This window comes from Eleginops maclovinus, chromosome 6 (assembly GCF_036324505.1).
Source record: "Eleginops maclovinus isolate JMC-PN-2008 ecotype Puerto Natales chromosome 6, JC_Emac_rtc_rv5, whole genome shotgun sequence".
Taxonomy (NCBI): domain Eukaryota; kingdom Metazoa; phylum Chordata; class Actinopteri; order Perciformes; family Eleginopidae; genus Eleginops; species Eleginops maclovinus.
In genome coordinates, this window is record NC_086354.1 from 19,175,086 (window position 1) to 19,202,959 (window position 27,874).

Genomic DNA, 27,874 nt, shown 5'->3' on the forward strand with positions numbered 1-27,874 from the left:
TGCCGTGGTGGTTTTTTGATCAGCAGCTTTACCTCGTGTTGGCTAAAGTGTGACATCTTTCAGGTCAGTAAAGGTAAAATCATTGTTAGGTCCACCTCGTCGGCGGGTGTGTCAATGTGTGTGTGTGTGTGTGTGTGTGTGTGTGTGTGTGTGTGTGTGTGTGTGTGTGTGTGTGTGTGTGTGTGTGTGTGTGTGTGTGTGTGTGTGTGTGTGTGCGTGCGTGCGTGCGTGTGCGTGTGGATCCATCTAGGAAGTAAGTTTTCGACCAGGACGACGCGGAGACGTTAACCCTGCATTTCTTAAAGAAGCTGTGATTTATAAAGCTAACACTTCGCTGAACTCCTAGAAAATGACTTGTTAACCATTTCAAACGGTGATTATGCAATTCATTGGTTTACCTTCTTTTCTAGAAGCTCAGGTAAAGAAACATATTTGCCCCTGAAGTTGTATGATTGGGTTTCGTAAACGCCGGAGACCTTCCTTTTCTCCCGTTTTCTGGAATATTTCGGCATTAGAAGAGGAAATGAATGCGTTGTTCTCAAAAGGTGAGCTTTATTTTGTCATCTTGTTACTGTTAGACACTTTTTTGTTACCTGGGCAGATCATCGTTGATACAGTATTACATGTTGATACAGTGTGTGAATGAGGCAAGCAAATCTTTCACGCTTTCTATTTCTTCATTTTATGACGTGTTGACGCTTGACGTTTTGACACCTGGGTGGATGTAACTGTGGGAACTATGAGGTGGATTATATGTGATACAGTGTGTTGGAATGAGCCAACCAATGACAAATGGATTCGTTTTATTTCCCAGAGGACTCAATAGATTACCTGTGCTTGTTTTTCTCTTATTATACTTTCTGATACATTTTTAACTGGCTTCAGATGACATAATGTGTGTTTCTACAGTGGTCGTGGCAGAGAGTTGGGGCAGTGAGTTATGCTGAGGCCTGCCTGTACATCTGGACATCAGGATGAGCACTACAGATGGATCCGGGCCCCCTGAACATAATGGAGAGGCCCGTGTTGTGCAGATCTACCCCAGGCTGCCCCGGGAAACATCCGCCTACTGTCCCCTGCAGGTCAGCGGAGGGGACACGGCGAGGGCGGTCATCTACAATGCAGTGGTCACTCTGGGCCTGGACACCAGCCAGACGTACAGCCTGCTGGAGGTGAGGAAGAGCAGCGGAGAGGAGAGGCTGCTGGATGCCGGGGATCACCCTTTGGAGAGAGTCCTGCTGTGGCCCCGCAGGGCTCAGAGGTGGCACCCTCAGAGTGAAGGGTACTACTTCATACTGCAGAAAGCCAACAATGCAGGCAATGAACTACAGAGCGGCGGGGACGACTATGATGACCTCTGTAACCTCCAAACTCTTACTGAGGAGAGTGTCCTGGAGGCTTTACACCAGCGCTTCTACAGGCTAAAAATCTACACCTATGCCAGCAACATCCTCATCGCCATCAACCCCAATAAGTTCCTGTCTCTTTACTACAACCCAAAGTTTGTGACGATGTACGAGAACCAGCCACTGGGCAAACTGAGCCCTCATATATTTGCAATAGCAGACGTGGCTTTCCGTGCGATGCTGAACAGGCAGGCGAACCAGTGCATTGTGCTGTCTGGAGAGAGTGGCTCAGGGAAGACTGAGAGCAGCAGTTATCTCATCCACTGCCTCACTGCGCTCAGCCAGAAGACGTACTCCATTGGGCTGGAACGCACCATCCTTGGGGCGGGCCCGGTGCTTGAGGTAGGTCACTGTGATGTGAAGCAGCCCAGCTGCTGAAACCACAAACACCCCCATCTGATGTAGCAATACACACTGTTAGCTCTGTAGGGGCAACAAGAAGAGAGTGTGACACTTTAGGGGCTGATTCACCATCTGTGTCAAATGTCAAATTTCTTTCAAAGTGTTTTGATGGAGGTTCAATGAAAACTGTCCAACATTCCTGGTTAAGGTGTCTGGATATATTTGGGTTTTATGACTGCTGCTGGCTGAAGAAAAGAAGCAATTCAAACACACCTCTATGGTCTCTGGATATATATGATTTGTATGTTTCAATCTTTTAGGACATAAACTCATAATAACTAAAGATTAAAAGGGTTTATTGTCATACGGTAGATTGGCAATGAAATCCGAAGTCTTAGCCTCCTCCAACAGCACAACATACAACAAACTTAAAACATTAAAATAAGTAACAATAGTGCAAGAAGAAAAACAAATGAAATAAAATGAAAGAAATATTCAAAAAACAAAAATGATAAAACCCAAAAGAATGCTATGAAGTTTAAGAGCATATCAGTCTGGCCCTCCACTTTTACTATAAACACATTTGCATGCACGTTGTGATCGCACGATGGTTCAGCCGATTATCTGCCATCACTGTTTCCTGCAGAGAGTGAAATGAAGCTCGTTTCTGTCTTCATAGGATCGTGTTAACATGATTACTGTGGGTGTTTTTTATTTCTTCTTTTTTGGCTCTAGGTCAGGTGTAGAGTTGAACTGAAAATGCTTCTGAATCATAAACCCCCCCTTCTTATATAGTATCCTTTTTTTCCAGTCCTATTCATAAACATAAAGTGTCTAAATAAGAAGCCTCTCCTTTTTTATACAGGAAATAAAAAATATCACCACTTTTTTGTGCTTCCTACAATAAAAACAGACAAAAATCAGCTTAATTAATAACAACCATAAAAAGTTGTCACCTCCCCTCTTAAGTGCTTTGTATTTTTTCAGCTGTTTGTAAGAAATGACTCAATGTAAGAAGGCCAAAACACTTACTAGTTTGAAGATGGAAGGCACAAAAATCAGTATTGTCCTTGCTGAATTTTGATAATCGGTAACATATACAAATATAATGGTTTGCATATATATATAGTTTTGCAATATACCTCATATACTTTAAGTGATAAGCCGTCTGTTTTGCTCTTTGGGGGTTTTTGATTTGAAGAAATGGGTGACTTCCACGTCACCCATTTCTTCAAATCAAAAACCCCCAAAGAGCAAAACAGTGACACAGTTTGTCGACAGACTTATTTTAAACTCCAGTTTCGCTCTCACTCATCTAGGTTAATAGGTTTCTTTGTTCACTATCAAATCAGCCGTGTGATACAATCACTGTTTCAATGAATAACAAACAGGACATCATGTTTAGCTGTGAGGTGTTCTCTGTTTCAGTTATCTGTTGGATTGCACCACGGTTTGATTGATACCTGATAACCAGGCTAAGACCTAACCAACTTAGATTTTTAAGAGAAAAGCGTTGCATTTTTTTTACCAGGAGTCTCTTTACATTGCACAAGAACACGTCAGCAAGAGGGGAAGCAAGGCCTTGGTTGGTTTCAGATCATTTAAAACACAGATTGTTTTGACATTTCTGGTTCTTTACTTACATCTATTCCAGCTTCCAAACATGTTAACATGTGCATGGTTTATCTATCAATCAATACACAAGCTAACCTTCTTCACAAAGGATCTTGGCCTGCTTTGTTACTGAACACACAGCCCCACACACACAATCCCAAGCGGCCAGCCTTTCTTTGGAAGGAGACTAAAACAGATTTTTCCACTCTAAACAAGTCGAACAAGTTTCTCCTTGAAAAAAGAAGTTAGCAGTAGCTTGATTACCTTTCCTGTTAACTGATCTTTCTGGAAGTGTGTTGTGTTCTTAGGTGATCACAGAAGCAGAGAATAACTTCAAGGAGAGAAAGTGGAGGGTTTTTTTTTTTTTTACCAGGGTAAATAAGTAACAACATTGCTGAAGAAAGAGAACTTGGCATCAGAGCTTTCAGTTTAACACTGATGAAGTGTTAACAGCAAAACTGAATAGAATAGAATAGAGGAAAAGACAGACCTGTTGACAAGATACCCTCTGTATAGAGTGTTCATTTTGGGGGGTTTGTATGATTTAGTAGTTTTGTTGTTGTTAAAAGGTCTTCTGCATCTTGGGATTTCCCGCCTACAAATGAGTAACACCCTATATACTTCCTTTTTGTCTGAAATAACAAAACGTGGACTAATTTTACCGTCCCTTTTTAATTTTATTCAACTTTAAGTGTATCTTGCTCTGGGGGGAGGGCATCTTCCTCAACCTGTTGACTCCGATTATCTCATTTTACATCAGTATGTAGCAGAAACTGCACACAACTGTGTATCTGCAGCTGGCTCATGTATTCAATCCAATTTAAAATCTAGAGAAGATCTGCAGTCAATAGCCAGCAGGTGACTGCACCTTGCTTTCTTTAAGCTTGTGTTGGTGATCTAAACCGAGCGAGGAGCTTTTACGGGGGGAATTTGCAGGGCGTTGTCTTTGAGGAAACACCAGAAGGAGAAGAGAACAGGAACGTGTCCGAACAGGCTCAGCCAGGCCTGCTGACAAACCACATACAGTACAAATCCCTCCTTTACCTCGCTCTCTTTTCTTAAATCTCTTACTCACAGGAGTACTCTGTGAGTCTTCTCGCTTTGTTAAACTGTGTTACAATTCAGGGATGGCAGTTCCTCTTATATCTTAATTTTAAGGTGGAAGTCGGCCCCATCTCGCAGATTTTAAACCCTTTCCTATCCCGTTGTTCGCTTCTCTTTCTGAACTGACACAACAGGTGCATATAGTTTGCAGTTTATTGTATCCTGCATTTTATTATGCACACATTGCATCAGTCATTTGTTCCAATGGTTGGGTGCTTATTTGCAACTCAAGGAAGTGTGTGGAAATATCAGATTTCCTTGTTGGCCTGCACATTGTAAAGCCCCCTGAGAAAAATGTGTAATTTGTGATAGTGGGCTATTTCAAATGTATTTGATTGATTGACATGATCCTGTCCTTCAGGCAGTCATTTATGAAATATATTGTAAGAGTAGACCAGTGATTGCCGATCTATGGGCTGTAACTAACTCAAGGAGTCCCAACATAATACACGGGATAAGAAGCAGAACTCCTTTGTTTGTCCTGACAGAAATGAGTTTTTCCTTGATTGATGATTGCTTGATTTGTAAACTGTCAAAATGTTTTTAAATACACCATCACCATTTCACAGGTCTAAATGCTGTGGTCAGTGCTGGAATATAGTCAAATCTGTCCTTAAGTGTACCATGGCTCCCAGGTGACATTTTCAAATGACTTGATTTTGCCAAACAGCAGCCTTAAAATCCACAGATATTAAATGATCAACGTTATTAATTATTGTTTGGCACTTTTGCTGTATAAATCAGTTGTTGTCAATATTCTAAACAAAACCGTCCATCATCTGCTCAATGTCACAGCTTATTCTGACAAATTGGGGATCATCAAACCTAGCCCAGTTTTTCTTTGGTATTTCCCCACCTTCTCAGGAGTTTCTTGAGGAGGAATTCCTGATGATAATCATGGATTTTTCTGCACTTACATGCAGGCCAGTTCTACTGAAATGCATTAGTTTTTATCTCTGTTAGGGAGGAGAGGTTTTCTTCATGATGGTCTCCCTAACACGATCCAGCCCTTGAACTGGGACGTGGCAAACACCTGTTTCTGTACCTCCTCCACATACCCTCTTCTCTCCACATGCCTTTCACATTTTTTCCATATACGTTGGATTGTTCTCGTAGAAAATGAAAACCATGCTCTGTATTTACAGAGGAGCACCGGGAGGAACATTCCTCACAGTTTAACTTGCTAGAGATCAGTACAGTGTCCCGGTCGAGCTCCCTGTCTGTGTGAGCGCTGCTCTGGCCTGTTTTGACACGAACATCTGCACTCCCACTGGAATGAGGGAGAAGAAAAGCTTTGTAGATTGCAGACATGTGATAATCCTGTTTATGTCATTTTACCCAGTGGTGACTTAAGGCGGAGTCTGTTGTGTTATTGTTGAACCTTAGATACGGTCTCCAGTTACAGAATAATAAACCATGCAAATGAGATGTCAGTCATCACCTTTCCTCATGCGCTGCTACCAGGATGCAAAATCTCCCCTTCTGTGACGGTTCAAGCTTTACATGTCACTCAATAGATTACCATTGTTCTTTTTGGCTGGTGAATAAAGCAAAATGATTAGTCACTTGCATATTTTTGCCAGCATTTGGATGGTAAAAGTAGATGTTTTCAACTGATGACTATCTTTAAATCAATTATTTGAGCAGTTTTTCTTTAAATGAATACTAACCTACATAAACTCAGTTAATGTTGACAGTGCTTTATTGATAAATAACCTGAAATGATAAAGTAATCAAATGCCTTACAGTTCCTTAAACTTTGTAAAACCTGAAACCTGATTGATTTATTCTTTACTTGATGATAACAGTGCTTTATCAGCCCTGCAGTGGAGAAATACAAGATGACACGTAATCGACTTCATACAATGAGAAAACACTAACCACTAGCGTAAACATCCAGAAACTCTCTGGAGAACAGGCCAAAAAAACTGCTGTTATTTTCAATTGTTGTTGCCACTTAACCTTGTGCATAATAGATGTGAGTTTCCTGGTTTAATTGCATTACTGACATATCGCTCAGTGATGGGAGTGAATAAGTAATGACGACTGTCAGTAAATGGATCCTATGTTCATTGGAAGAGAAACGTTCCATTATGTGTAAAACAATCTAGTTCAACATCAGATATTTGTTGTCTAAGGTTCTGACATTAGTCACATTAAACATACTGTAATGTTTTTAATTCGTGTTAAAATGTTCAAAATGCTGATTTTCACTTCACAGGTCAGTTGTTGAGAGTGGCTTTGGTTTTATTATTTCAGAGTAAATCTTCAAATTAATTAATCATTTAATTTAAAGAAAGCTGGCAAAGCTAACCCTAACCCTTTTTAAATAATCGATTGAGAGTTAAGAACTTTATTTTATATAAAAAGAAGTCCCCAATTTTCTGGTTTTATCTTCTAAAATGTAAATATTTCTGGTGTTTCTTTTATTATAAAAAAATGAGCACTTTAAGAACCTAATTTTGGGCTCTAGGGAAACTGATTTTTTTTTGTCCGGAGATTTTAAAAGCCTTATAAGAGATTATAGTTTGCGCTGTAGTTCAGAGAAAGACCGACTTGATCTTCAACGATTCGTCAGGCTGCCAACAGAAAATGTCCCCTGCCATCTAAATCCGATTCATCTGAACGCTGCCCTTTGCAGTGTTTGGGTGCCAGTGTCTGTGAGAAACATGGCTTCACTTGTCTGTTTATTTAAGTGAAAACTTATGTCCGCTATGTTTTGAAACAGGCCTTTGGCAATGCTAAGACAGCAGAGAATAACAACTCCAGCCGCTTTGGGAAGTTCATCCAGCTCAACTATCTGGAGAGTGGTGTCATCAGAGGGTACGTTTTCAAATTTATCTCACCTAGCTTCAGTAGTGAATCTCCGAGGCTTCTGCAGAACAGATGATTTATTTGTTTGGTTTGTTATTCTTCCTTTGTCATAATGGTACAGTGTTGGTAACAAAAGCAAGGCTTCGAAGGTTTGTTGACATTCTCTTGTCTTCTCTTGCAGGGCAGTTATCGAGAAGTACCTTCTAGAAAAGTGTCGCCTGGTGTCCCGAGATCCAAGGGAGAGGTATATTCAAAAAGCACAGGAAGCACTCCTGATTAACCATGCTTTTTTTTTTAACCTGTACCGACATCCCTTAGATTATCACAAAATTGTACCTGGACTTTGAACCTTCTAACTGAAAGCAGACAACACCAAAAACGTTTCTGTTCAGTGAAATGTTGTGTCAATAACAGAGCATTTGTGCTGGGTGACCTCTGACCCGCAGGAACTACCACGTGTTTTATTACCTGCTGGTGGGCGCGTCGAAAGAAGAGAAAGAGGAGTTTCATCTGTTAGAGCCGCAGGATTATCTCTACCTCAAGCAGGTACCTTTGATCCACACACTTTAGTGCAGCAGAGACAGAGACAGGGGTTTAGAGTAAAGTATGACAGGATGTGTCATGCACTGTTATGAAACGCAGCTAAACCACCGGTAGTTTTCTAGCAACAATTGCACAATATCTAGAAACTTCTCAGCAGTAAACCTTAGAGTGTCAGTGCTGACTCTGCTTTGGATTAACAGACACTCGCATGACTGTAAAACTGCACATTCACTACATTATAGAGCAACTGCTTTCACTCACAATCATTTTATTATGTTGAGAGTGTTAATCCTGCTGATTCCTTTGCCTATTTAGTGCTGTTTGGTTTTCATAAATATGCTTTTGTTTCACTAATCCCGGTGTGGATTTAAAACATCCGTACACCATCTGAAAAGGCTGTTTTCTTTCTGGTTTCAAGTACTCTCGTGCATTATGAATTAGTTGACAAAGCAACATGGACAAACTTCCAGAAATGTTTTTCATAGCTCTTGATTTATGATTTATGGCTTTCCATCTACAGCGTCAGCTTTTTGTCATAACTAACTACTTCACGTCTCTTTGTTATCGTTTGCTCAGACTTGGAAAATAAATTGATAAAGCCTGGTTACCTCAATTGTCAGTCAATAAATTCAACTTACAGAATTGTTTATTGCTGATTATGCAAAATAACTCAAATTAAACTCCCAACATTAAAAAAAAACCTAATTTATTTGCTTTTAAAACGTATTTTACAGGTGTGAAACAACTTGAAAATTCATTATAGTCGAGTTAATTAAATTGGAGGAAATGTTTGACTCTAGAGAATTGGATAAAACCTGAAATATTAACATGAAAATGTATTATTTTGGATACAATAATACAAAAAGCAAAGAGATTATTCTGTTAACTGTGTTTCTATATTACTGATTTTGTTAAGTATTGTTCATTTGTGGTTATGCTGAATATTTACCCCGTCTTTCTATCCGTATCCCATATGATTGTTCCTCAGGATGATCTCCATTTGGATGATAAGGAGAAACTTGGGCATGAGTACAAGAGGCTCCATCAAGCTATGGAGATGGTTGGCTTCCTGGGCTCCACCAAGAAACAGTGAGTAGGATTTTGATGATGAGCAACACAACTGGTATGCTGCCGGTCTACTGACATTTGAATAAAAAGCCAACCAAATATAACTGGAACCGTGTAAAATGTGTCTGCAAAACACTTTGTTAAAAATAAATTATAGTTATTAGTTTTAGTTTTTTTTATAAATCACTTTTAAGATAAAACAACAAAACAAGTTAATCTTAAGTTCAATTCAAATAAATATAAAAAAACAAATAATAACAAATACATCGATAAAGAAATGTAACTTTAAAAAAAGATTAAAACTAATAATGATAATAATAATAAGGCCTTGGATTTTACCAACGTATAATTAAAAGTCCTTGAGAACAGCAAGGTTTTGAATCTGGATTAAAGAATTGCAATGGTTTACGTTTCCTCGGTAGTTGGTTACACTGCTGAGCTGCTTGATGACTAAAAGCTGCTTCCCCTTCTTATCAAAGACACAACAGCACATGCCGGAGGCTTTCGCCTGTCTGAGAAACGTATATCATTACAGTAAAGTCTTCCCACTGGGACCTCTGAAATGGTGAAGAGAGCTAGGAATTACAGAAATATTTGAAAGACAAATATTTGCTGTATGAGGTCCAACAACACTGCCGCTCAACAGTGTTTACAGTGTTCACAGTGAGAGAGCTCTACCAATCTAATAATGATGTAGGTAGGTGGAGTAATTCACTCTTTGACTTGTAGAGTTTCCACAATCTGTGCTGATGTCAGGAACAGGTCAGAGCTTGTCAAGCAGCTGAAAAATGCAGCAAGTATTTCAAAAAGCGCCTGACAGCCTCGGGACACGGCGTACACATAAAAGCATGGCGGTACAGTTTGTAATGTGTTCAGGTGCATCCAGCAGGTGAATAACTACACTCTAACACAGCAATGCGCAGTGAGATAAGTCAAAAACTACAGACAAAGAGAATTTGTAATTAAAAGTGGTATGTTTCCATACGAGAGCTTCATACATTCCTTAGCACCTCCAGCGAAGTCACATAGATACCGTGGAGACTTCCTTAAGAAAAGTAATGTCCACAAAAATAACTTTAAATATTCTGTAAAGTCATATTTTCGTTACATTTACTGAATGTCACACTAACTCTCTGTCTCTTGACATGCATGTTTGTATGTTTGTTGCACTAAGGAGGCATGCAATCTCCAACCAAACTGGGGGAAACGTAGTATGTGACTGGACCATGAATGCTCAATGGGCTTAATTGTGGCCAAATTGTTACAGGGATAGTCAGAAGCAGTGTATTGTTGCTTTGTTAAACAGACCAGACCCATGACATCCCGTGACAATCCGGATCATGCAAGAGGCCTCAAATGTTGCTCTTACATAAGGGAGAGTAACAGTTACTTCCTGCTTCAGCCTACGGACCGTGGCCGTGAATCACAGGAGGAGCTTTGTTTTGCATATAGGGTCGAAACTGATGCTCACTTTGTTGATCTGCAGGATTTATTAACGGACTGACAGAAACCTGAACCGTCCATTACTACCACTTTACTGTTCCTCTCTGCGCTGAAGGAATCCATCGTCACTTTCTCTCTCGCGCACTAGAACACTTAACTACTCTTGTAAAATATGCAGCAAACTGTGTCAACACCTCACAAGTCAAAACAAATACACAGGAAAACAGAAATGTAAACAGATATAAAAGCAGCACTGTATTTTCGAGCTTCAAATATCTCAAGTGAGGCTTTCAGGGTCGAGGTATATGTTAAAAAGGATTTTGTGACTGAAAATGCACAGCAAGTAAAATCCATATCATGATCCATCTGTTTGTGTGCCATTTTTTTCTACTGTGCAGCATTTTTTCCATCCTCTCTGCCATCCTGCACCTGGGAAATGTGACGTACACACAGTCAGAGGACGCTGAAGTCCTGGAGGTCGGACCGCCAGATGTTTTGACCACACTGTCTGACCTGCTCAAAGTACGTTCACTGAAGGGAAACGGTGGATTTTGTATTCTGTGTGCTAAACTCAGCATCTGGATTGATTATCTAAAGGGTTTGGTTTACTTTTTATAAGGCTGCCTGATGTGGAAAAAATTACTTTAGGCTAATATTTTATTTGCGGTGTGAGTAACGATATTGGACGGATTGATGATTTTTGCATCTCATTCTCATCGAAAGATCTATTTAAAATGAACTCCGTATAGCACTAGTCCATCTGGCAATATTATAATTATTGCAACCCCCATTTTTCTAGTGCTCAAATTCAAATACTTGGGATGAAATCACTGTCAATTCAGAGCAACTCCTACAGATTAAATGCGTCACCGCTACGCCTAAAATTAGCTCTCTGTATTGTTGTTTCTGTAAACATGTTTCAACCTGTTCTGTTGATGAAGGGCAGACATAAAACGTAATTTAATTTGGTATGAATATTGTGTAACAGTGTTGTGGAAACCTCTGTATATCTGTTTTTTCCAGGTGAAAAAGGAGCTTCTGGTGAAGACTTTGACCAAGAGGAGAGAAGTGACCGCGACAGAGATCGTAGATTCACCGTACACACTACAAGAGGTACAGAGTGAAGACAAAGTTGACTTATCAAATGCTTAAATACAATATGGACAGGTTTGATTTTGATCTGTATTTCTTTTGAGTTGAAGCAGTAATTTGCTTTGTGTGCTGTCTCTGAAACATTAGGCCTGCACAATGCGGGACTCCATGGCTAAGTGTTTATATAGCGCTCTGTTCGACTGGATCCTCCTTCACATCAACCACGCAATGCTCAACCGACGAGACATGGAGGAGTCCGTCTCTGTAAGTCACACCGCCAGAAACTATAACACTAAGAAATGCAGGCAGCTGACATTTTTTGTCAAATGGAGAGAGGGTAAACATTTTTTAATGATCCTCCTAACCTGCCTATTGGAACATTTATGTGATATATTGAAATACAAAAAAGTATAATCAATTGAATAGAAAGGAATGATCTTTGTTGTCACTAAAATTGGGAAAAACGAAATTAGTCAAATTATATGTTTATGGTATTTTCTACTGCAAGTTTAGAAGTACATTGCTGTGAAACAAGTAATTATATAAGCATATAAAATGCATACATTGGTTAAGCAGTGGCATTAACAGTCCCATACGCAGACCTTACTGACCTAGTGCAGTAGTTAATTACACTGTGTTGTAGTATGCATGTTGTTTATGAATTGTTTTGTTTGTTGCTTTCAGTGTTTGTCCATCGGTGTCCTGGATATGTTTGGATTTGAGAACCTCAAGACAAACAGCTTTGAGCAGCTGTGCATCAACTACACTAATGAGAGACTGCAGTGTTACATCAACGAGCACATCTTCAAGCTCAAGCAGGTATGTGTTTAATGAGTGGTTCGTATTCATTCTTTATTTGGACTTGCAATGAGTGAATAATGAATTCATAGCCTGTGAGTTACCACTGACACTGGGAAAGTCTTAAAACATTTGCATTGTCTCACAGACAGATATACTAAAGAGTTCTGCACTATAACGCCATTTTTAAAGTGTTCTTTGTGCTTTCCTGGATTTATTTTTAATCCATTTGGCATTAAGGAGACTTAAAACTTGCAGCCACTGTATGTACTGTTTGACTGTTACTAATATATTACTTCATCAGTGCCACAGAGACAAATTAATTGACTTCCTCTGAGTAACATAATTATGTATTTGTGATTGAATTATCTTCCAGGCGGATTATGTGTCAGAGGGCATCACCTGGACAAATGTCGACTACACGGACCACAGTGGCTGCAGTCAGCTGATCAGTCAGAAGTCGACAGGACTCTTTGACCTGCTGGATATTGAGAGCAGGTAGGTGAACCTGGCTTGTAACATTAAGTGTTATGATTTCTAATACTAAGCATATAGTAATATTATAATAAATGTATCGACAAAGTGGTTTGTCAGGCTAGCCTTAGTGGGAACCTTTAACAAAAGCTCCCAGGATAAATAGAGGTATAGTTTGTTTCGTGAACAGCAAGTTACAAACCCTTTCCTCCAATTGTTCTGTGTCAGCTATTCAATCCCTATAGATACTGTATATATCTAGCTTTTGGATTTCATCTTCCGAAAGTCATGCCCAAGGTACAAAACTAAAATATTTCCTGGGTTTCCTGAACACCTAAAATGCTGAGTCATTTTTAAGCTAGTTTTCCAGGCAAGTCACAACTAACAGGGACTAACTAGAACAATGACTGCATATACCTATATTTTCTATGTCAATATGCCTTAGTAAACAAACAGCATGCATCAAGATAATATCGGACAAACATCAGGCCAGTTCAAGCAAAGCATCATCTAAAATCTAAAATCATTTGTAGCTTTGTCCTTTGAGAACGACATGTCTGTAATCCTGATCCAAGAGTCTTCCAAATACTTTATTTGGCTTCAGATGTAGGAGAATTTTCTCAACAAATAAAAGAATAACTTATATATGATAAACATCATTTCAGCATGTTCTTTTTCATCAGTTGACAATTTCTATTGCTTGTGACCTACGGTTTTCACCCAAATCACATTTATTGTCATTCCCACATACCATACTGTGTTTTGATATTGATAGTCTGTCCTTCTTTGTGTTCGTCTTCAGCCTCCCCGAAGCCACAGATGAAACCCTGCTGGACAAGTTGAAGCAGCAGCATCATCACAACCCATTCTTTGAACCCACCTCAAATACAGAGCCAACTTTTGTCATTCAGCACTTTGCTGGGAGGGTTACATATCACATCAAGGTGGAGTATATTTCCCACAATGCAAACATCTACATACCACAGAGTTAATATAAAAGCAGTTCAGTAAGTGTCCACTGTGAGAGTGGGGGTCTGCAGTAGCCTTCACAGATAAGCCACCGTGGGAAAAACCTGGAAAATATTTGAACTAAGTGAATGATTAATGCTGCACCCTTCACAAGAAGCCTGTTGTTGCACTATGACATGTAAAGTTCAATACATGTCATGAATGTGGAGCTCCCTTTCGTGCGACTACAGCCAGAATTAAGGAATAACACCACGTTGATCGTGATTTTTCTTCCTCTTCAGGATTTCCGACATAAAAACACAGAGCACATGCGCCCTGAAGTCGTATCACTTCTACGGAGCAGCGAGAAGGCGTTCATTCATCACTTGGTCGCATCCAGTCCAGAAGCTCTTTTCAGATGGGGGGTGTTGCGAGCCACCATCCGCATCCTCACAATTTTCAAGCAATTGGGACGCAAGCGGGCAGAATCACGTGGGTAACTTTAGTTTCATATGGAGCCACATTATCATTTCAGACCCATCTGTCCTCCACTTGATTCATGTTTTTTTTACTCTTCTTTGAGTGACGTTGTGGTGATCTATATCTACTGACTTGTTGTATTGTCTCTATAGTATCTGCCAAGCGAGGCTCCCGCATAACCCTCCGAGAGATGAGACAGAGCACCACTGCTGTGAGCAGGCTGTCCAGGTAAATTTACTACAATGATTCACTAAAAAATGATTTTACCGCCTCTGACATGTCTCAGGTAGTTGGTTAGCTGAGCTTTATGAATCAAATAATGAAATCCTGTGCTTGTCAAAAAGAAAATATACACTTAAAATCTCTCTCTCTCTCTCTCTCTCTTCTCTCTCTCTCTCTCTCTCTCTCTCTCTCTGTGACATTTTCAGCCACAGTCTGACTCTGGATTTCTCTTTTGACCGCTCTGATGAACATCCTCTTGATGTATTCGAAGACATCTTTGTGAATTTTGAGAAAAGAAAGTAAGTGGACATATGGCTTTAGTTTAGACAGACTCCACACACATTATTTCCAAAGCTGGTTGTGGTATCGAGCTGTATTTTGTGTGTTTTTTCTGCAGGAAGATTCGAACCGGTCGCCAGAAGCAGCTCATTCCAAAGGTACAGTTTTAACGAGAAGTGCAGCGTTAGCGTTTTGATTCATTTTAAAAGCAGCACTTCTACAGAGACATTTGTGAGGGATTTTTTTGTTTGACACCTTATGCATCTACCTGTGTGTTTATCAATCTATCATCTATGTCAAAAGCTCACTACTTTATCATGTCTCTTTTAACAGAACCTCATGGATTTGAACTCCCTCCGACATATTGTTGGTGTCACCGCACATGACAGAACCAGCAAATATATTTTCCACCCTCACCGTAAGACAAAGCCTCCGACAGTCGCTGCTCAGTTTCAGGTTCGTACCTCTGCTGACTGATATTCCTGCCCTGTGTCATAAACTTAAAATCATGAGAGAATGTGAGGAACAGGAATGCAGTAGGGAATATTGCTTGTAATTTGGATAAAACCAAAGCACTATGAACAAATCTTAATCAGCAGGAAAACAATATAATAGCTTTTGCACAAATTCTATTCCTTAAATAAAAGGAACAATTTCATCGAACCTTCAAGCTATGGATTAAATACCTTTATACATCATTTGACATTGGAGAAAAAATTGGACACCACTGATATTCTATTTAATTTTGGACTATTGACACCATATCATATTTATTCCATATTTTAAGTGCACACTCAGAGAAAAAGTAAAAACAAAGAAAGCTTTATTTACCATTAGATAATTAACTACCAAAGACATCAACTCACCTGACAGCACTTTATAAAAACACAATTATTAGGAAACCTGGAAAGAAAATAGGAATATTTTTGCTATTATTTATTTTCGTATTTCTAATATTTTTTGTTGCTATATTTTGTATTCTATCTTTTTGTACCTCAACATTTTTGCTTCATTTAGAAATAATAATATTAATAATAAGAATAAGAATTCAGTTATTTATATTTACATGAAAGCGTTTATTGAATCAACTCAGTTTGATTAATAAACTGTACAGTATCTACAATTTTCTTCATTACATTTCAAACTGTATTTCATTTAAAGGCCATTAGTATAGTTTTAAAACTCCACACTCTTCCCTCTATCTTAAAACAAATTCTGTTTTATTATCTACTATGACCACCCACCAAATCACCACTCTCTGCACTTGTATCTACCAGGCGTCCCTCGGAAAGCTGATGGACACAATTGAAAAGGCTGAGCCGTTCTTTATTTTCTGTGTTCGCTCCAACGCTGAAGAGGTATCTGTCACTCTGAAATATCCTCCTAAATGTAAATGCAGTCCTACACATGTACTGTAAGGCACAGTTCATAACTTGGGAACATGTTTTGTGTTTGCAGAAGGAGCTGCACTTTGATGAAGAGCTTGTTCTGAAGCAAATCAGGTACATCGGCATACTGCGGATGGTTCAAATTCAGAAATCTGGCTTCAGCGCCAATTACACGTTCAAGGTGGGAAATCATTTTCTTAATGATGTCGAACATTATATATATTCAAGCTATTTTTAATGACAAGGAACTCACTGCCGTACCTATCATTGACGAGAAAGTACATTTGCATTTCTGATTATGTTTTGTCCCGGTTGACAGGAATTTGACGAAAAGTTCAGGATGTTGCTTCCAAAAGGAGCTACTGCAACATCAGAGAAAATAACTGAGCTGTTTGAGAGGATGCAGCTCGACAAGACCAGCTATCAAATAGGAAAAACCAAGGTAAACATTCTTGGTTATGCCTTACATTTATTCTGATAGTAAAACCACAGGATGAAAGTGATGGTGGAAACTGACATCACACTGAGCTCACCCATAAGCACTGTTTCTACCTGCCTTTATGTTGTTGTTTTTTAAATTTTTAATGAAGAACTAACAGTTGACTTTCAGGAATTTCCTGAACATCAAGATCTCTCTTACGGTAAACTGTTTCTTAACCCTCAAATGGTTTCCGTATCATAGTGAATACACTCATTTGACAGAGTGTGTCCATGTCTTACAGGTGTGTTTAAGCAAAATATGGACGTTTAAATGTTCCCGTTGTTTTCAAAAGGTGTTTGTTTCTCACTCATCTACCCAGGTGTTCCTCAAGGAGAAGGAGAGGCAACTGCTCCAAGACACTTACAACAAAGAAGTGATGCGTCACATCATCGTCCTGCAGCGCTGGTTCAGGGCCTGTCTGATGAGGTCACACTTTCTGCAAAAAAAAGATGCCACTCGGATTATACAGGTACCGTTTAAAGTGTAAAATTGAAGTGCTCCAACACATTGTACTTGGTAGGCTGAGGGGTGGTGTGGTGGAAACTTCTGAAGCAATGGAGACGAAACTCAGAGAGACACAGGAGAGCTGGAACTTTGATGGCAAACACTGAAGGTTTATTATGAAGTTGCATGTCTGCTGCAGCCACAAGTTGACAGAGCGGTTGCCCGACCAATTCTGAAGATCTCTACTACAATACGAGGTTTGAACTAGTTCCGAATGGACAATGAACATCCTTCAGTCGCTAGGCTAAACAAATATGGACCCTGAATCCAACTAAAGCTGTTGTTCATGGGAAAAGAATGTACGTCAGGGAACCTACGTTAAGAGGGGGCTTCTAGATGTCCCTGAACAATAAAATATCTCATGTCAGCTTGTGCTCGGTCAGAAACTGGCATCAACAATGTGCCCAAGCTGCCCCTCCTTATGGGAGATTACAGCAACCCCAAGGCCAAAGGACTATGCCATGGGAACGCAGACAAGGAAGGAGAAAATGATGAAGTATGTCAAAGGTTATGCACCTAAGCAAAACATTCCCTAACATGCGGGACATCTCTAAGCAGTTGACCAATCACAACAGAGCTGGCCAGCTAACCAATCAGAGCATTCTTGACTCTGGTTTCGGACAGAAGTGCTGTAGCACAGGCAGTATGAGAAAAATAAAGAGCTTTTTGAACATTAAAGCATGTAAACATGTCCCAGTAGAGGCACTAAATATAAATATGAAGCTTCTGTCCTTTTAGTTGTTTTCGTTTGTTTTTTCTGCTCCAGCCAAAAATATATACCCAAAGTCTCAAATACAAATAAAGACACAGGAGAATAAAGTCGATGATTTCTGATGTTTTCAGAGGAGCTGGCGTGAGTTTTACGAGAACCAAAACCGAGCTGCTTCAGTGATCCAGACAGCGTGGAGAACTTCCCTGAAGAAGCACCATCATGAGACAGAGGGCGAGAATACACCCGAAAATCGTCTGGGACGAGAACGGTACAAACACCACTAAAACTACACTGCTTACATTGTAGCAGCTCCAGCTAGCAGAGGTTCACTGACTGTAAAGGATATTATTGAAGAGCCACAAAGGCAATGTCAATGTAAAAGCTAACTAAGTTAAATATTTTCAGCATTTCTGTTCTGTGATTTATTGCAACTGACAGGCCCACATACATACTGATATACCAATATATCTTGTATTGATTTTAGCTGCAAAGAATGGTTTGAAGCTTCAAACTAAAAGTTAAATTGGTATACATTAAAAAAAGTTGATGTTTATTAACAATACTAACAGGTTTATTCCGACGAATTTAAGACTGAGGGCTCTGTTGGAGGACTTTTTCGTTTTATTTTAAGGTGATAAAATCACAAAATATAAGAACGGTTTATCAAAGCATCATCCAAAACATTTCAGTTTATTGTATCATCATCATTCCAGAAAATAAGAAAGAAATACAGATCATAAAGCACTAGCATTTACATACTATGGATATGTTGATTTAAGCCTAATTTAACGTTCCTTACATAACAGCTTGAAGAAGGAGTTAAAGAGGCAGGGGAAAGTGGAGCTGAGCCCCAGAAGGAACAACGACGGGTCCCGGAGTCGAGAGAGACGAGAGGGCAGAGGAACGCCTCCCCCTCTCGGCAGACCCCTCTCCCTCCCCCTGGACGCTAAAGAACACAGAGATGACGGCTCTTCCGGCCCCTCAAGTAAGAGCAGCTCGCTCCAGCGCTACAAAGATATGGGGGGCATCAAGGAAAAGGCAGAAAAGTGGAGAGAAAGAAAGAGCGACGGCGAACCCATGGATGACTCAAGTCCAGAAGTACGGCGCAAAGATGAGTTTCGGTCAGTATCATAAACCGTTGAAAAAGATGGAAATGAGCTAATAACTAAATCTGCCATAAATCATCTTTCCTCTTTTTAAGTTTATCGTATTTGTATGCATGATCCTTGTTTAATAGACACACATTTAACTTAATCATTCTTAACTCAACTCAATTAACATCGCCACAACAAGGTTCCTTTTTATCTATGTTTTTATCTTAGCGGTTATAGTTTCTCTCATAATGAGATGTTGACAATGATTTCTCTCAACTTTTATCCTGATGCTCTTCAAGTGTTTTATTAAGTGCCACAAGGGTCATGAAGCATTTCTATATCATTCTTTAACACAGGTTCAAAGGCAAGTCCATGTCTGTAGATGAACTGTCCAGGATCAGCACATCAGGCTCGGATAGCTCACCTTCTACCAATGAGGTAAACATTTGAGATATGTTGTTACATTTACAAAAACACTAGAACATTGAATGTATTTTACTGTTTGTTGTTGTCAGTGTCCTGTACAAAAATAAAAGTGTTGGCACTGGCTTTTTAACGTCCTGCAGTTACAGTACAGTATGTGTGCTGTACGCTGACAAACACAAAAATGGAGGTTCCTTACACATGAAAAAAAAAAAAGGCCCTCAACTCATCACCTCTCCTGGCTCAATTAGGTCAAGGTGCGTTTCCGCAAGAAGCCCAAACGAAAGCGGCGCTTAGCCTATCCCCGCAGTGGTTTGATGCTTAACGCTGGGAGCTCCAAGGAGAGCGAGTACTGGAGCTATCCGCTGCCCCCAATCAGCCCTTTTCTGCCCATAATGAAGAACTCAGCCAGTAGCGTGGATGTTCGGCCCTCAGAAACCAAGGTCAAGGTACTGACCAAACGGACATTTTAAAGCAACAACGACAACCCTCTGCATGCAGGCATGTGTATGTCCCAAACCGATGAAGGTGGATTGTTCGGGGACTTCTCCTTTCTGCTCTGCAGCCCAGGGGAAAAAAGAAATGAGCTGTTTCTTCTGAAAAACTAAAAGGAAATCTCTCAGCAGATTTCCGAAAGCTCATTTCTGATCTTTTTTGTCCTTTCAACAAATGTAGGTCAGCAGGTACAGTTCAGAGTCACCACAGAATTGCATTTATGTTGGTGTTTTTAGTCACTTGAACATTAAGTTTTGTGACTTTGAATTATTTTAGCTTATTGCTTAGTTTGTGTTCATTACGTTTACATTTCAGGAGTACAATCACTTACCACACATTCATTATGAGGTGATAGGGGATGTAACACTAATCCATCTTGGTCTAACCATATCATATTTATCTTTTTAAACTTTAACCGTATGAAAAAAAGAGTCAAAACCATGTAATAAAGAACGGATGAACGATGGAATAGGATTCAAAATAACATGAATGTGTAAATACTGAATGCACTTAACACTGACACAATGTTACTATTGTATGAACTAACTTCAATCAAACTAATTATGGCAAAAAAGGTCAAAGCGCAGCTGGTGGCACAAAAAGAAAGCAGCTTGCAGGGTGAGCAATGGTGATGTTTATGGGGCCGGGTTTGGTGATGGTACAGCCACTTATGTGCGATGTGGAGGTGAAACAGAATCAACTTGGACAAACAATTTGGGGTTCCTTGGATTATTTTATGAAGTTCTTGTGGTTTAAGTTTTAAACTCTGGCATGTTCCTGTGTTGATACTGTTGCAGATACCGTCAGAAACTGATGGGTCAAGATTCAGTCTTCCACCCAGAAGCAGCAACGAGGACTCAGACATACATGCCTCTAACCAATCACTGCTCACAACTCCGGAGAGGTAAAACTGCACTCAGTTCAAAGGAAATATTAAAAGTTTTGTAGTTTTTAATTTCAAGCTTTATATTTCTTTTTTTTTAAAGGACCATATTAGGACCCTTAAAGTGATAGCTATACCAATAAAGTCATCTGATTGATACCTTTTTCATTTATTGGATACTCCCCTTGTGACTGAAAGCATTCAATTGCATACCACAACTTCTCACCAACCAAATTATTTTTAAACAATTCATTTTGATTTAAAAGTGTTTTAAGGGAGCCAATGACACTTTACCTTAAACCAAAAAATGTTTGATGTAATTGACTGCACGCAGAAACTCGCCAATGTATTTTTTCCTGATATCTGCATACACAAAATGCAGGTACAGTTCAACTGAAGAAATGTCAATGCTTGGTTCTGGGTTCTTTTTGTTGATACCTTAAAGATGTCAAGTATTGGTGATGAGCCCTGATACCAAAAACATATATATTTTGCTGTCTTTCCTGCAGGATTTGGTTTCTCAGTAGATTCCTGAAGAAGCGGGCCCCTAAATATCCCCCGGGAAATGAATCAGATAAAGGAGGTAACCAAAAGGACCAGAGTGGCGATCTGTATCTATTTGTAAAATGCAGATATTTAAAATGTACAAATACCGTTAAATGCATCAAAATAATAAAGAGGTATGTCATTTTCTGGTAATGGTCCACTCTTCACTGCCATCTGGAGGTTATGCTGATCAGTAATAAGAAAGAAATAAAGAGGTTCTTTGTATCCTATCCAGTTAATATAGAGTTTGAACCTGTATTCGTTGTGTCAGACTAATAATACAACATCTCTCTCTTCTGACTACAGTCACCTTGTCCAGCTACACCCCTAACCCCTACCACAGGCCAAACCAGAGCAGTGAGAAGATCGCTCGAAACCCAACCATTCGAATCAGCCGGGCCACACGGGCTTTGCAGTCCAACGCCTCTCTGGAGCGGGAGATCACCAACCCAAAAGAGCTGCGAAACCTGGACGAATTCCTCGGCAATCAGGTGAGAACAACACCTGAAGAGGGGAAATCTGAAGTCCAATCATCAGCTTATTCAGGTTTTATTTCTAGCACTTTGCAAAACTAGTGCACTATTGTCATTGGTGGGAGGAAAACCCAACACAATTTTGGAGTGGATCCAAATCACGGCACAGATACACAAATTATTTTTCCCTTTTATTAACATTAGACTTCGATATATTGTAATCATCTTTTATTTAGTGCATGTTCCTAGTTGATTAGTTTTAGAAATGTGTACGTCATTGGGGTCCAATCTTTAAGGGACATCTAGACTTTAGAACTCTGGTACCCAACAGGTTAAAGCTTTATTTTGTTTCCATTTATACCCTTCTCTATCCTAAATCCTGTGTTCCACATGTCGCTTGGTGTTTGTCCTCAGGTGAATGATCTGCAAAGTAGGATAAAAGATCTGTCAGCTCCAGAGAACCTCTTCCTCACAGCCACCATGGAGTTCAGAGAGACCATCAAAGGGATGTACTCGATGCAGGTCAGCCAAGCCTCCTCCTCTGTACAATATAATGCTTCATCTAGTTGTAAGAAAGTAGGGGGACAGTATGTTTTATGATCATTGTAGGAACATTCGTTGTACTTGTTGCCTTAACTTCTGCAGAGTGTTTTGCATGTTAAAATCTAAATTGATTGAAGTTTATTTAACTGTCTACAAACTAATGTCTTCTGTGACCGACAGACACCTCAAATCGCCTACAAAGATCTGATGAAGGGCTACCAAAACAAAGTGAACACACTAGCAGGGATGAAGAAGAAGGCAGACGCCTCACTGGTGGTCAACCTGTTTCAGTCTGTGCTGGACGGCTTCATTAGGGGCGAGCTAAAACGAGTGGATTCTGAGCCAGCCAAGGTGAATTAGAGAATTTCAATCTCTAAACTACTTTGTGAGTGTAAACTTTCCATTGACTCACTCTTATATCCCAATTCTGGTTTCTCTCAGGCCAACAAGACGACGAAGAAGAGGAGAAAAAATGATAAATGTGTAAGTTGAACACCTGCATCGTATTGTTTCTACATTATACATCCAGGTAAATTAACCCAGTCTGTGAATCCTTCCTTTTCAGCCGAATAGTCCCCTGGATCACTTGTTCAGCACATACCAGGTGAATATCATGCAGTCATGTGACCTGTGTGGCTCCTACATCTGGGGAATGGAGAAAGCCTACATGTGCAGTGGTGAGTTGAAAAAGCTGCAATAACACAAAATGCAACAGAATTTTTTTTCCAATACAAGCAATTTAATCAATGTTTTTCATTTTCAGCTTGCAAGTTAATATGTCACAAGAAATGTCTCGATAAAATCATCACAGATTGCTCGACACGATGTGCTAGGCAGGTAGGAACGAACATTTTCAATACTCCATAAATAAAAAAACATTGATTTCTTAAATTCTCTCCATAACTCTCTGTAAATGTACACTCCTGTCTTTTCTTATGGTAGGATGACAGTGTGCCAGGCTCCCTTCACTTCGGGGTGCAGGTGTGTGTCCTCACCAATAAAACTAACCCTGTGCCCAAAGTGGTGGAGCTGCTGCTGATGCACGTGGAGCTGAACGGCCTCTACACCGAGGGCATTTACCGCAAGTCGGGCTCAACATGCCGAGCTAGGGAGCTCCACCAGATTTTAGAGACTGGTAATACATTCTTTGCACACCAGCTGAAACTCTTTACTTACGTTTCAGAGATCCACATTACATGAGTGTTATTTACCTTGCATAGTTGGTGTGTAGCGGCAACAGCCATAGAGGAAAAATTCATTCTTGAAGTTGGAGCGATGTTCCATATCTTCCATAGAGACACTTAAAATTGGGTTTATGATATGGCAACAGTCTCTCTTTGTCTTTATTTCCTATATTCTCTCAATTTTCTTTCCTGTTTGTCTTTGTTTTGTCTTCTCGGTTTATTTTTCTGCTCATGTTCAACTCAAGAATAATTATAGCTTAGAACTTATGACAGCTGTGTTTTTAAAATGTCTAAAAATGATTTGTGTTGGGTATGTCGCCATTATAACAACCATAAAAGTGATAATGAACTTTAATGATTAAAACGGAAGACATAAAAAAAAGGTTAACTTTAATGTAATAAACTTCTAAAAAAGGGATGGTAAAAAACCTCTAAAAAGTAATTTCATACACTATTAAAATGTTCAATGTTTGGTCTTTGTATCAGATCCGGAGGGGCCATCTTTAGACAACTACCCAATCCACACCATCACAGGTCTGGTGAAACGTTGGCTGAGAGAGCTGCCGGACCCCCTCATGACCTTTTCCCTCTACAACGACTTTCTGCATGCCGTGGGTGAGTAAACATTTATGTTATAGAAAACAGTGTGTGAATATATTTGTAGGATAAAACTGAAATGAAAACTAAGTTGAAAATTTCAGAAGTAGTTTCAGCTCTGTTTGTCATCATCTTGATATACATTATTGAAATTCCTTGCTGGGATCTTTACTCTTGGATTTTTAAAGTTCATTGATATCCATGTTTTTTTGCCCCCAGAGCTGCCAGAGAAAGCTGAGAGAATAAGGGCTGTTTACCAAAAGGTTGATGAACTTCCTCCTGCTAATTACAACACGTTAGAGCGGCTCATCTTTCACCTTGTCAGGTAGGACAAACTCTACATAATGTATGTTAAAGATTCGTCACTTGATTAATTCATCCTGCTACATTTATCAATTATTTTACTATTGAATATGCTATAATTTAAAAAAAAAAGAAAATAAACAAGACCGAAAACTATAATTAAAAAAGACAAGAAGGAATTGTGTTAATATAAACCAAGAAAATATTATTCGATTATATGTTTACATTTAGTAACGTTACGAGGACCTTTATCTGTGTGTCTTTTTAGGGTTGCGAAAGAGGAAGAAAACAATAAGATGTCACCAAGCTCTCTTGCTATTGTGTTTGCTCCCTGCATCCTGCGTTCCCCTGATACTGACGACCCATTTCTGGGTATGAAGGATGTGTCGAAGACTACAACGTGAGTCATTCTGCACACTCCCATATTTATTTGTTTGTGTATCTTTGCCGAATATTGGGTCTGCTCTTTTATTTTTTAGAGATGAATGTTGTTTATATGGGGGTGTTTTTTTCTTTGAACCTGTTTCTGGCAGCTGTGTGGAGATCTTGATCTCGGAACAGCTCAGACGATATAATGAGAAGATGCAGAATATCCAGCAGCTGGAATACGCGGAGGCACTGGCTGTCAATCAGCTCAAACTAAGGAGACAAAACACGGTGAGAGAAAACTAAAGCCCAAAGGAAGATGCATCCTGAAACATGTCGGTCACTAGGCCTCAGTAAGTCATTTCGATTAAGTAAGTTGTCAGTCCGGCTATTATATATTTTTTTAATGTATCAGGACAGCACACACCATACCACAGGAAAAGGTATACCAACGCAAATGAACAAATATGAAATTGCTTCTAGCATTAATTATTATTAAATGAATATAAATCTGAGATAAGTAACATTCAAGAAATTAACATCCTCCTTTATATTGATTTTGTTCCACACATTTACACCTGGGAGACGGCCACTCTAAGCCAAAATCGGCAACTGTCACCTAAGTTAAATGCATATCAAATGTAAACAAAGAGCAGCTAAAAATGACCATTAAGCTAAACTTTTAATGCATTGTCTCGCTCTATATACACACACACCCTTCTTACTCCAGCTCCTCTGACCTTTGTTCAGGTTGTTGAAAAGCCTTCAGAGCTGGATGTTCCCGATCATATTCCTTCGGATGAAATGGAGAGGACCCTCATTGATAGGATCAAGTCCATCAAACAAGAAAAGTGGGTTTTGACTTTTCCATTTGAGTTAAGTGCTCTTTGTGCAATGCATTTAATTAATAATGACACCTTGTTTTGTTATCTTCAGGGTGGACTTGGCCTGCAGGTTACCTGAACTGGAGCAGGATAACTCTGACAACGACAACCTGGACTCATCATCATCGATGAGCTCAGAGAGTATAGAGGACCGTCTGGGCAGCCTGGACTCGGAAGGTCAGTAGGGAGGTACGGTACTTTCACCTTCTTCTCGGTTAAGGGAGACAATTTCCTAAACATCGTATTAAATAATAAAAAAAATCCCCACAATGATACATGGTATAATATATAATGTCCACATGACAGTGTTCTGCCTGTGTGTAAAGGGTGAGGTATTCTTAAATAAAAAATAGTCATCATGATAACAGCAGAAATATACTGTTCAAGTAATCTACCAGGAATGTGTGCTTACACGTAGTTGATTGGGCCTCATTGTATCTTTGTGGATGGCATTGAGTTGTGGCTCTATCATAGGTCGAGCCAGGTTAAAGTTTTTGCAGGGTGATCCTGTGTTTTATTTTGGCGGGGCAATGTTGGAATCCCTGCCGCACCTCCTGACTGGTCTCATTCAAATTCACAGGGCATGCAATATTGATATACTTTAACTTGTAATTGCAATACAAAAAATTACGGTTAATGTGACTACTGTATGAGATTCTATATATATTGTTGAATGGAGGTACAAAAATATACAGAAAAAGATCCTTATTATCCTTTATAAACATCATTATTAATTTGGTCAAGTTGATTTCAACGCTAAGCCCTAATGGCCATTTGTTTTGCTTTGAAAGTGGTATTGCATTTTCTCTATCTAGGTCTCTAAAAAAATCTTTGGAAACAGTATGTTTGTTTTTAAATGTGTGCAGCAGCTCTAGTGAGCTACTTCAGCTTCATATCCACTGTAACCACACAGACCATTAGCCATTAGTAACTGGTTCCATATACATCAAGCCTCTTGTGTTTATTGTTTATTTAATTTTAAAGTTCTTAACAAGTTTGTTCATCTGTTTCTAGTATCAGCCAAGGTGACCATGCGATCAAAAACCCAGAAACCCAACTGCCCGCCTAAACCCCCTGACCTGGCGCAGAGAATCAGAAGTCTGATGGCTCAGACAGGTAATGCATGGGAAGGGTTCATACCAGGACGACAGACAGATGCTACTAAATCCATGTGCTTCCTGCCCAGCCAAGATAGCCCCTCCCCTGACGACAAGCCGCAAATCACCAGCAAGTCTTTCAACGGGAGCTATGACGACCTGGACATCCCATACATTGACGATGATGAAGATCCCACCTGTGAATAGTACCACAACCTAAAACAGGAATATGCTCATGTATGTGTTAATAGAAGACTTGATTTGTGTCCAACAAAGAACTCTGCACTTTGTTTTATAGACTTTTACATTTGTCAATGCTGCTATGGAAACAAAGTGCCTTGAGACTTTATATGTATTTAATGCAAGATTGTACGGACTGTCTGGAGAAGATCCAACTGAAATGAGAACTGTGTGTTATTTTAAAATTATTTCAGAAGTGTACTGTTCACATTTTATAAAAAGGTAGGTACTTTCGTGAGACCAGCTGTGTCTCATCTGTAAAGGAGAAACATGACAAAGCGATCAGGAGCATTTGAGGATACAAGGGTCTCCTTTACTAATGGACATCATTCTAAGCTCATCCACTGTTGCAAATAATAGGACTTTATGGTGTTTGTGGGTTAAAATGTTTTGTAAGTGTTCCAAAAATGTGTGCTTTTCTATTGTACAGACAAAGAGCCATTGCATTTTGGGCTCTCTTTTAGTGCATGGTCGTATATATGAAACTTTTCAGTTATGTTTTTCTGCTTTGAATACTTCTGTGGTGTCAACTGCTGTGACTGACTCATTCAATTCACTTGTAAGGCAAATGGCCATATTGCTGCCTTTAAGACTGACTGAAAAATACTTCACTGGGCAGTTTCACCAAATAATCATTTTGTCTACAAATGTAGGTTTAAAAAAGAAATATGCATATTTGGGTGAGCATCCTCAGAATTTGTCTTTTGTCACATAAATAAACTGACCATTTTGAAATGTCTAACTTTGACAATGACATGTCTATTAACAACATTAATTTAGTTTTAATAGAGCTATATCAGTTAGAAACTATATCCAGGCTGCACTTGATACATGTTTCGTTTTAGACCTGAAGGTTAAGTAACATTCAAGTACATTTGTGAATGTATTTTTATGTCTAAACAATTAATACTTTAAGAAAAATGTGAAAATGAGTGTAAGAAAAGAGAAACTGAAGGATATGGATGTAGCTGAACATCTTGTACACTTTTATTATAAAACACAACCACTCACCTTATAAGGTAGTTCCTCTTTCT

The 27,874-nt window shown here is 39.3% G+C and overlaps 1 protein-coding gene across 4 annotated transcripts; it reads left to right on the plus strand.

The window, feature by feature from the left end:
• On the plus strand, positions 1–27,582 carry myo9b (myosin IXb). Of its 4 annotated transcripts, XM_063886532.1 has the most exons (42): positions 1–63; positions 411–545; positions 910–1,748; positions 7,195–7,289; positions 7,462–7,524; positions 7,727–7,826; positions 8,812–8,912; positions 10,733–10,856; positions 11,358–11,447; positions 11,574–11,690; positions 12,111–12,245; positions 12,601–12,722; positions 13,501–13,642; positions 13,949–14,138; positions 14,279–14,354; positions 14,555–14,647; positions 14,746–14,785; positions 14,961–15,083; positions 15,905–15,985; positions 16,086–16,196; positions 16,335–16,457; positions 16,816–16,965; positions 17,844–17,980; positions 18,519–18,833; positions 19,163–19,244; positions 19,481–19,678; positions 20,522–20,628; positions 21,117–21,190; positions 21,460–21,644; positions 22,041–22,148; positions 22,350–22,520; positions 22,611–22,652; positions 22,735–22,846; positions 22,933–23,006; positions 23,112–23,304; positions 23,840–23,968; positions 24,170–24,275; positions 24,522–24,653; positions 24,787–24,910; positions 25,370–25,470; positions 25,556–25,680; positions 26,518–27,582. In XM_063886532.1, the coding sequence occupies exons 3-42, from the start codon at positions 975–977 to the stop codon at positions 26,805–26,807; spliced, it is 5,655 nt and encodes a 1,884-aa protein (XP_063742602.1). In that variant the 5' UTR covers positions 1–63; positions 411–545; positions 910–974; the 3' UTR covers positions 26,808–27,582. The 4 variants fall into 4 exon arrangements, with proteins under 4 accessions (XP_063742602.1, XP_063742604.1, XP_063742601.1 ...); XM_063886534.1 differs by lacking the exon at positions 1–63 and having other exon boundaries at positions 246–545; positions 25,556–25,692; positions 26,518–26,756; XM_063886531.1 differs by lacking the exon at positions 1–63 and having other exon boundaries at positions 247–545.
• Positions 27,583–27,874: the final 292 nt, after the last annotated feature.

What these genes read in the sequence shown, in the direction of transcription:
- myo9b (XM_063886532.1), top strand. Translation starts at nt 975, where the DNA reads ATGAGCACTACAGATGGATCCGGGCCCCCTGAACATAATGGAGAGGCC. An exon ending in TCCCGAGATCCAAGGGAGAG is followed by an intron (nt 7,525 to 7,726) that starts GTATATTCAAAA and finishes TCTGACCCGCAG; the next exon opens with GAACTACCACGTGTTTTATT. An exon ending in CACTGTCTGACCTGCTCAAA is followed by an intron (nt 10,857 to 11,357) that starts GTACGTTCACTG and finishes TGTTTTTTCCAG; the next exon opens with GTGAAAAAGGAGCTTCTGGT.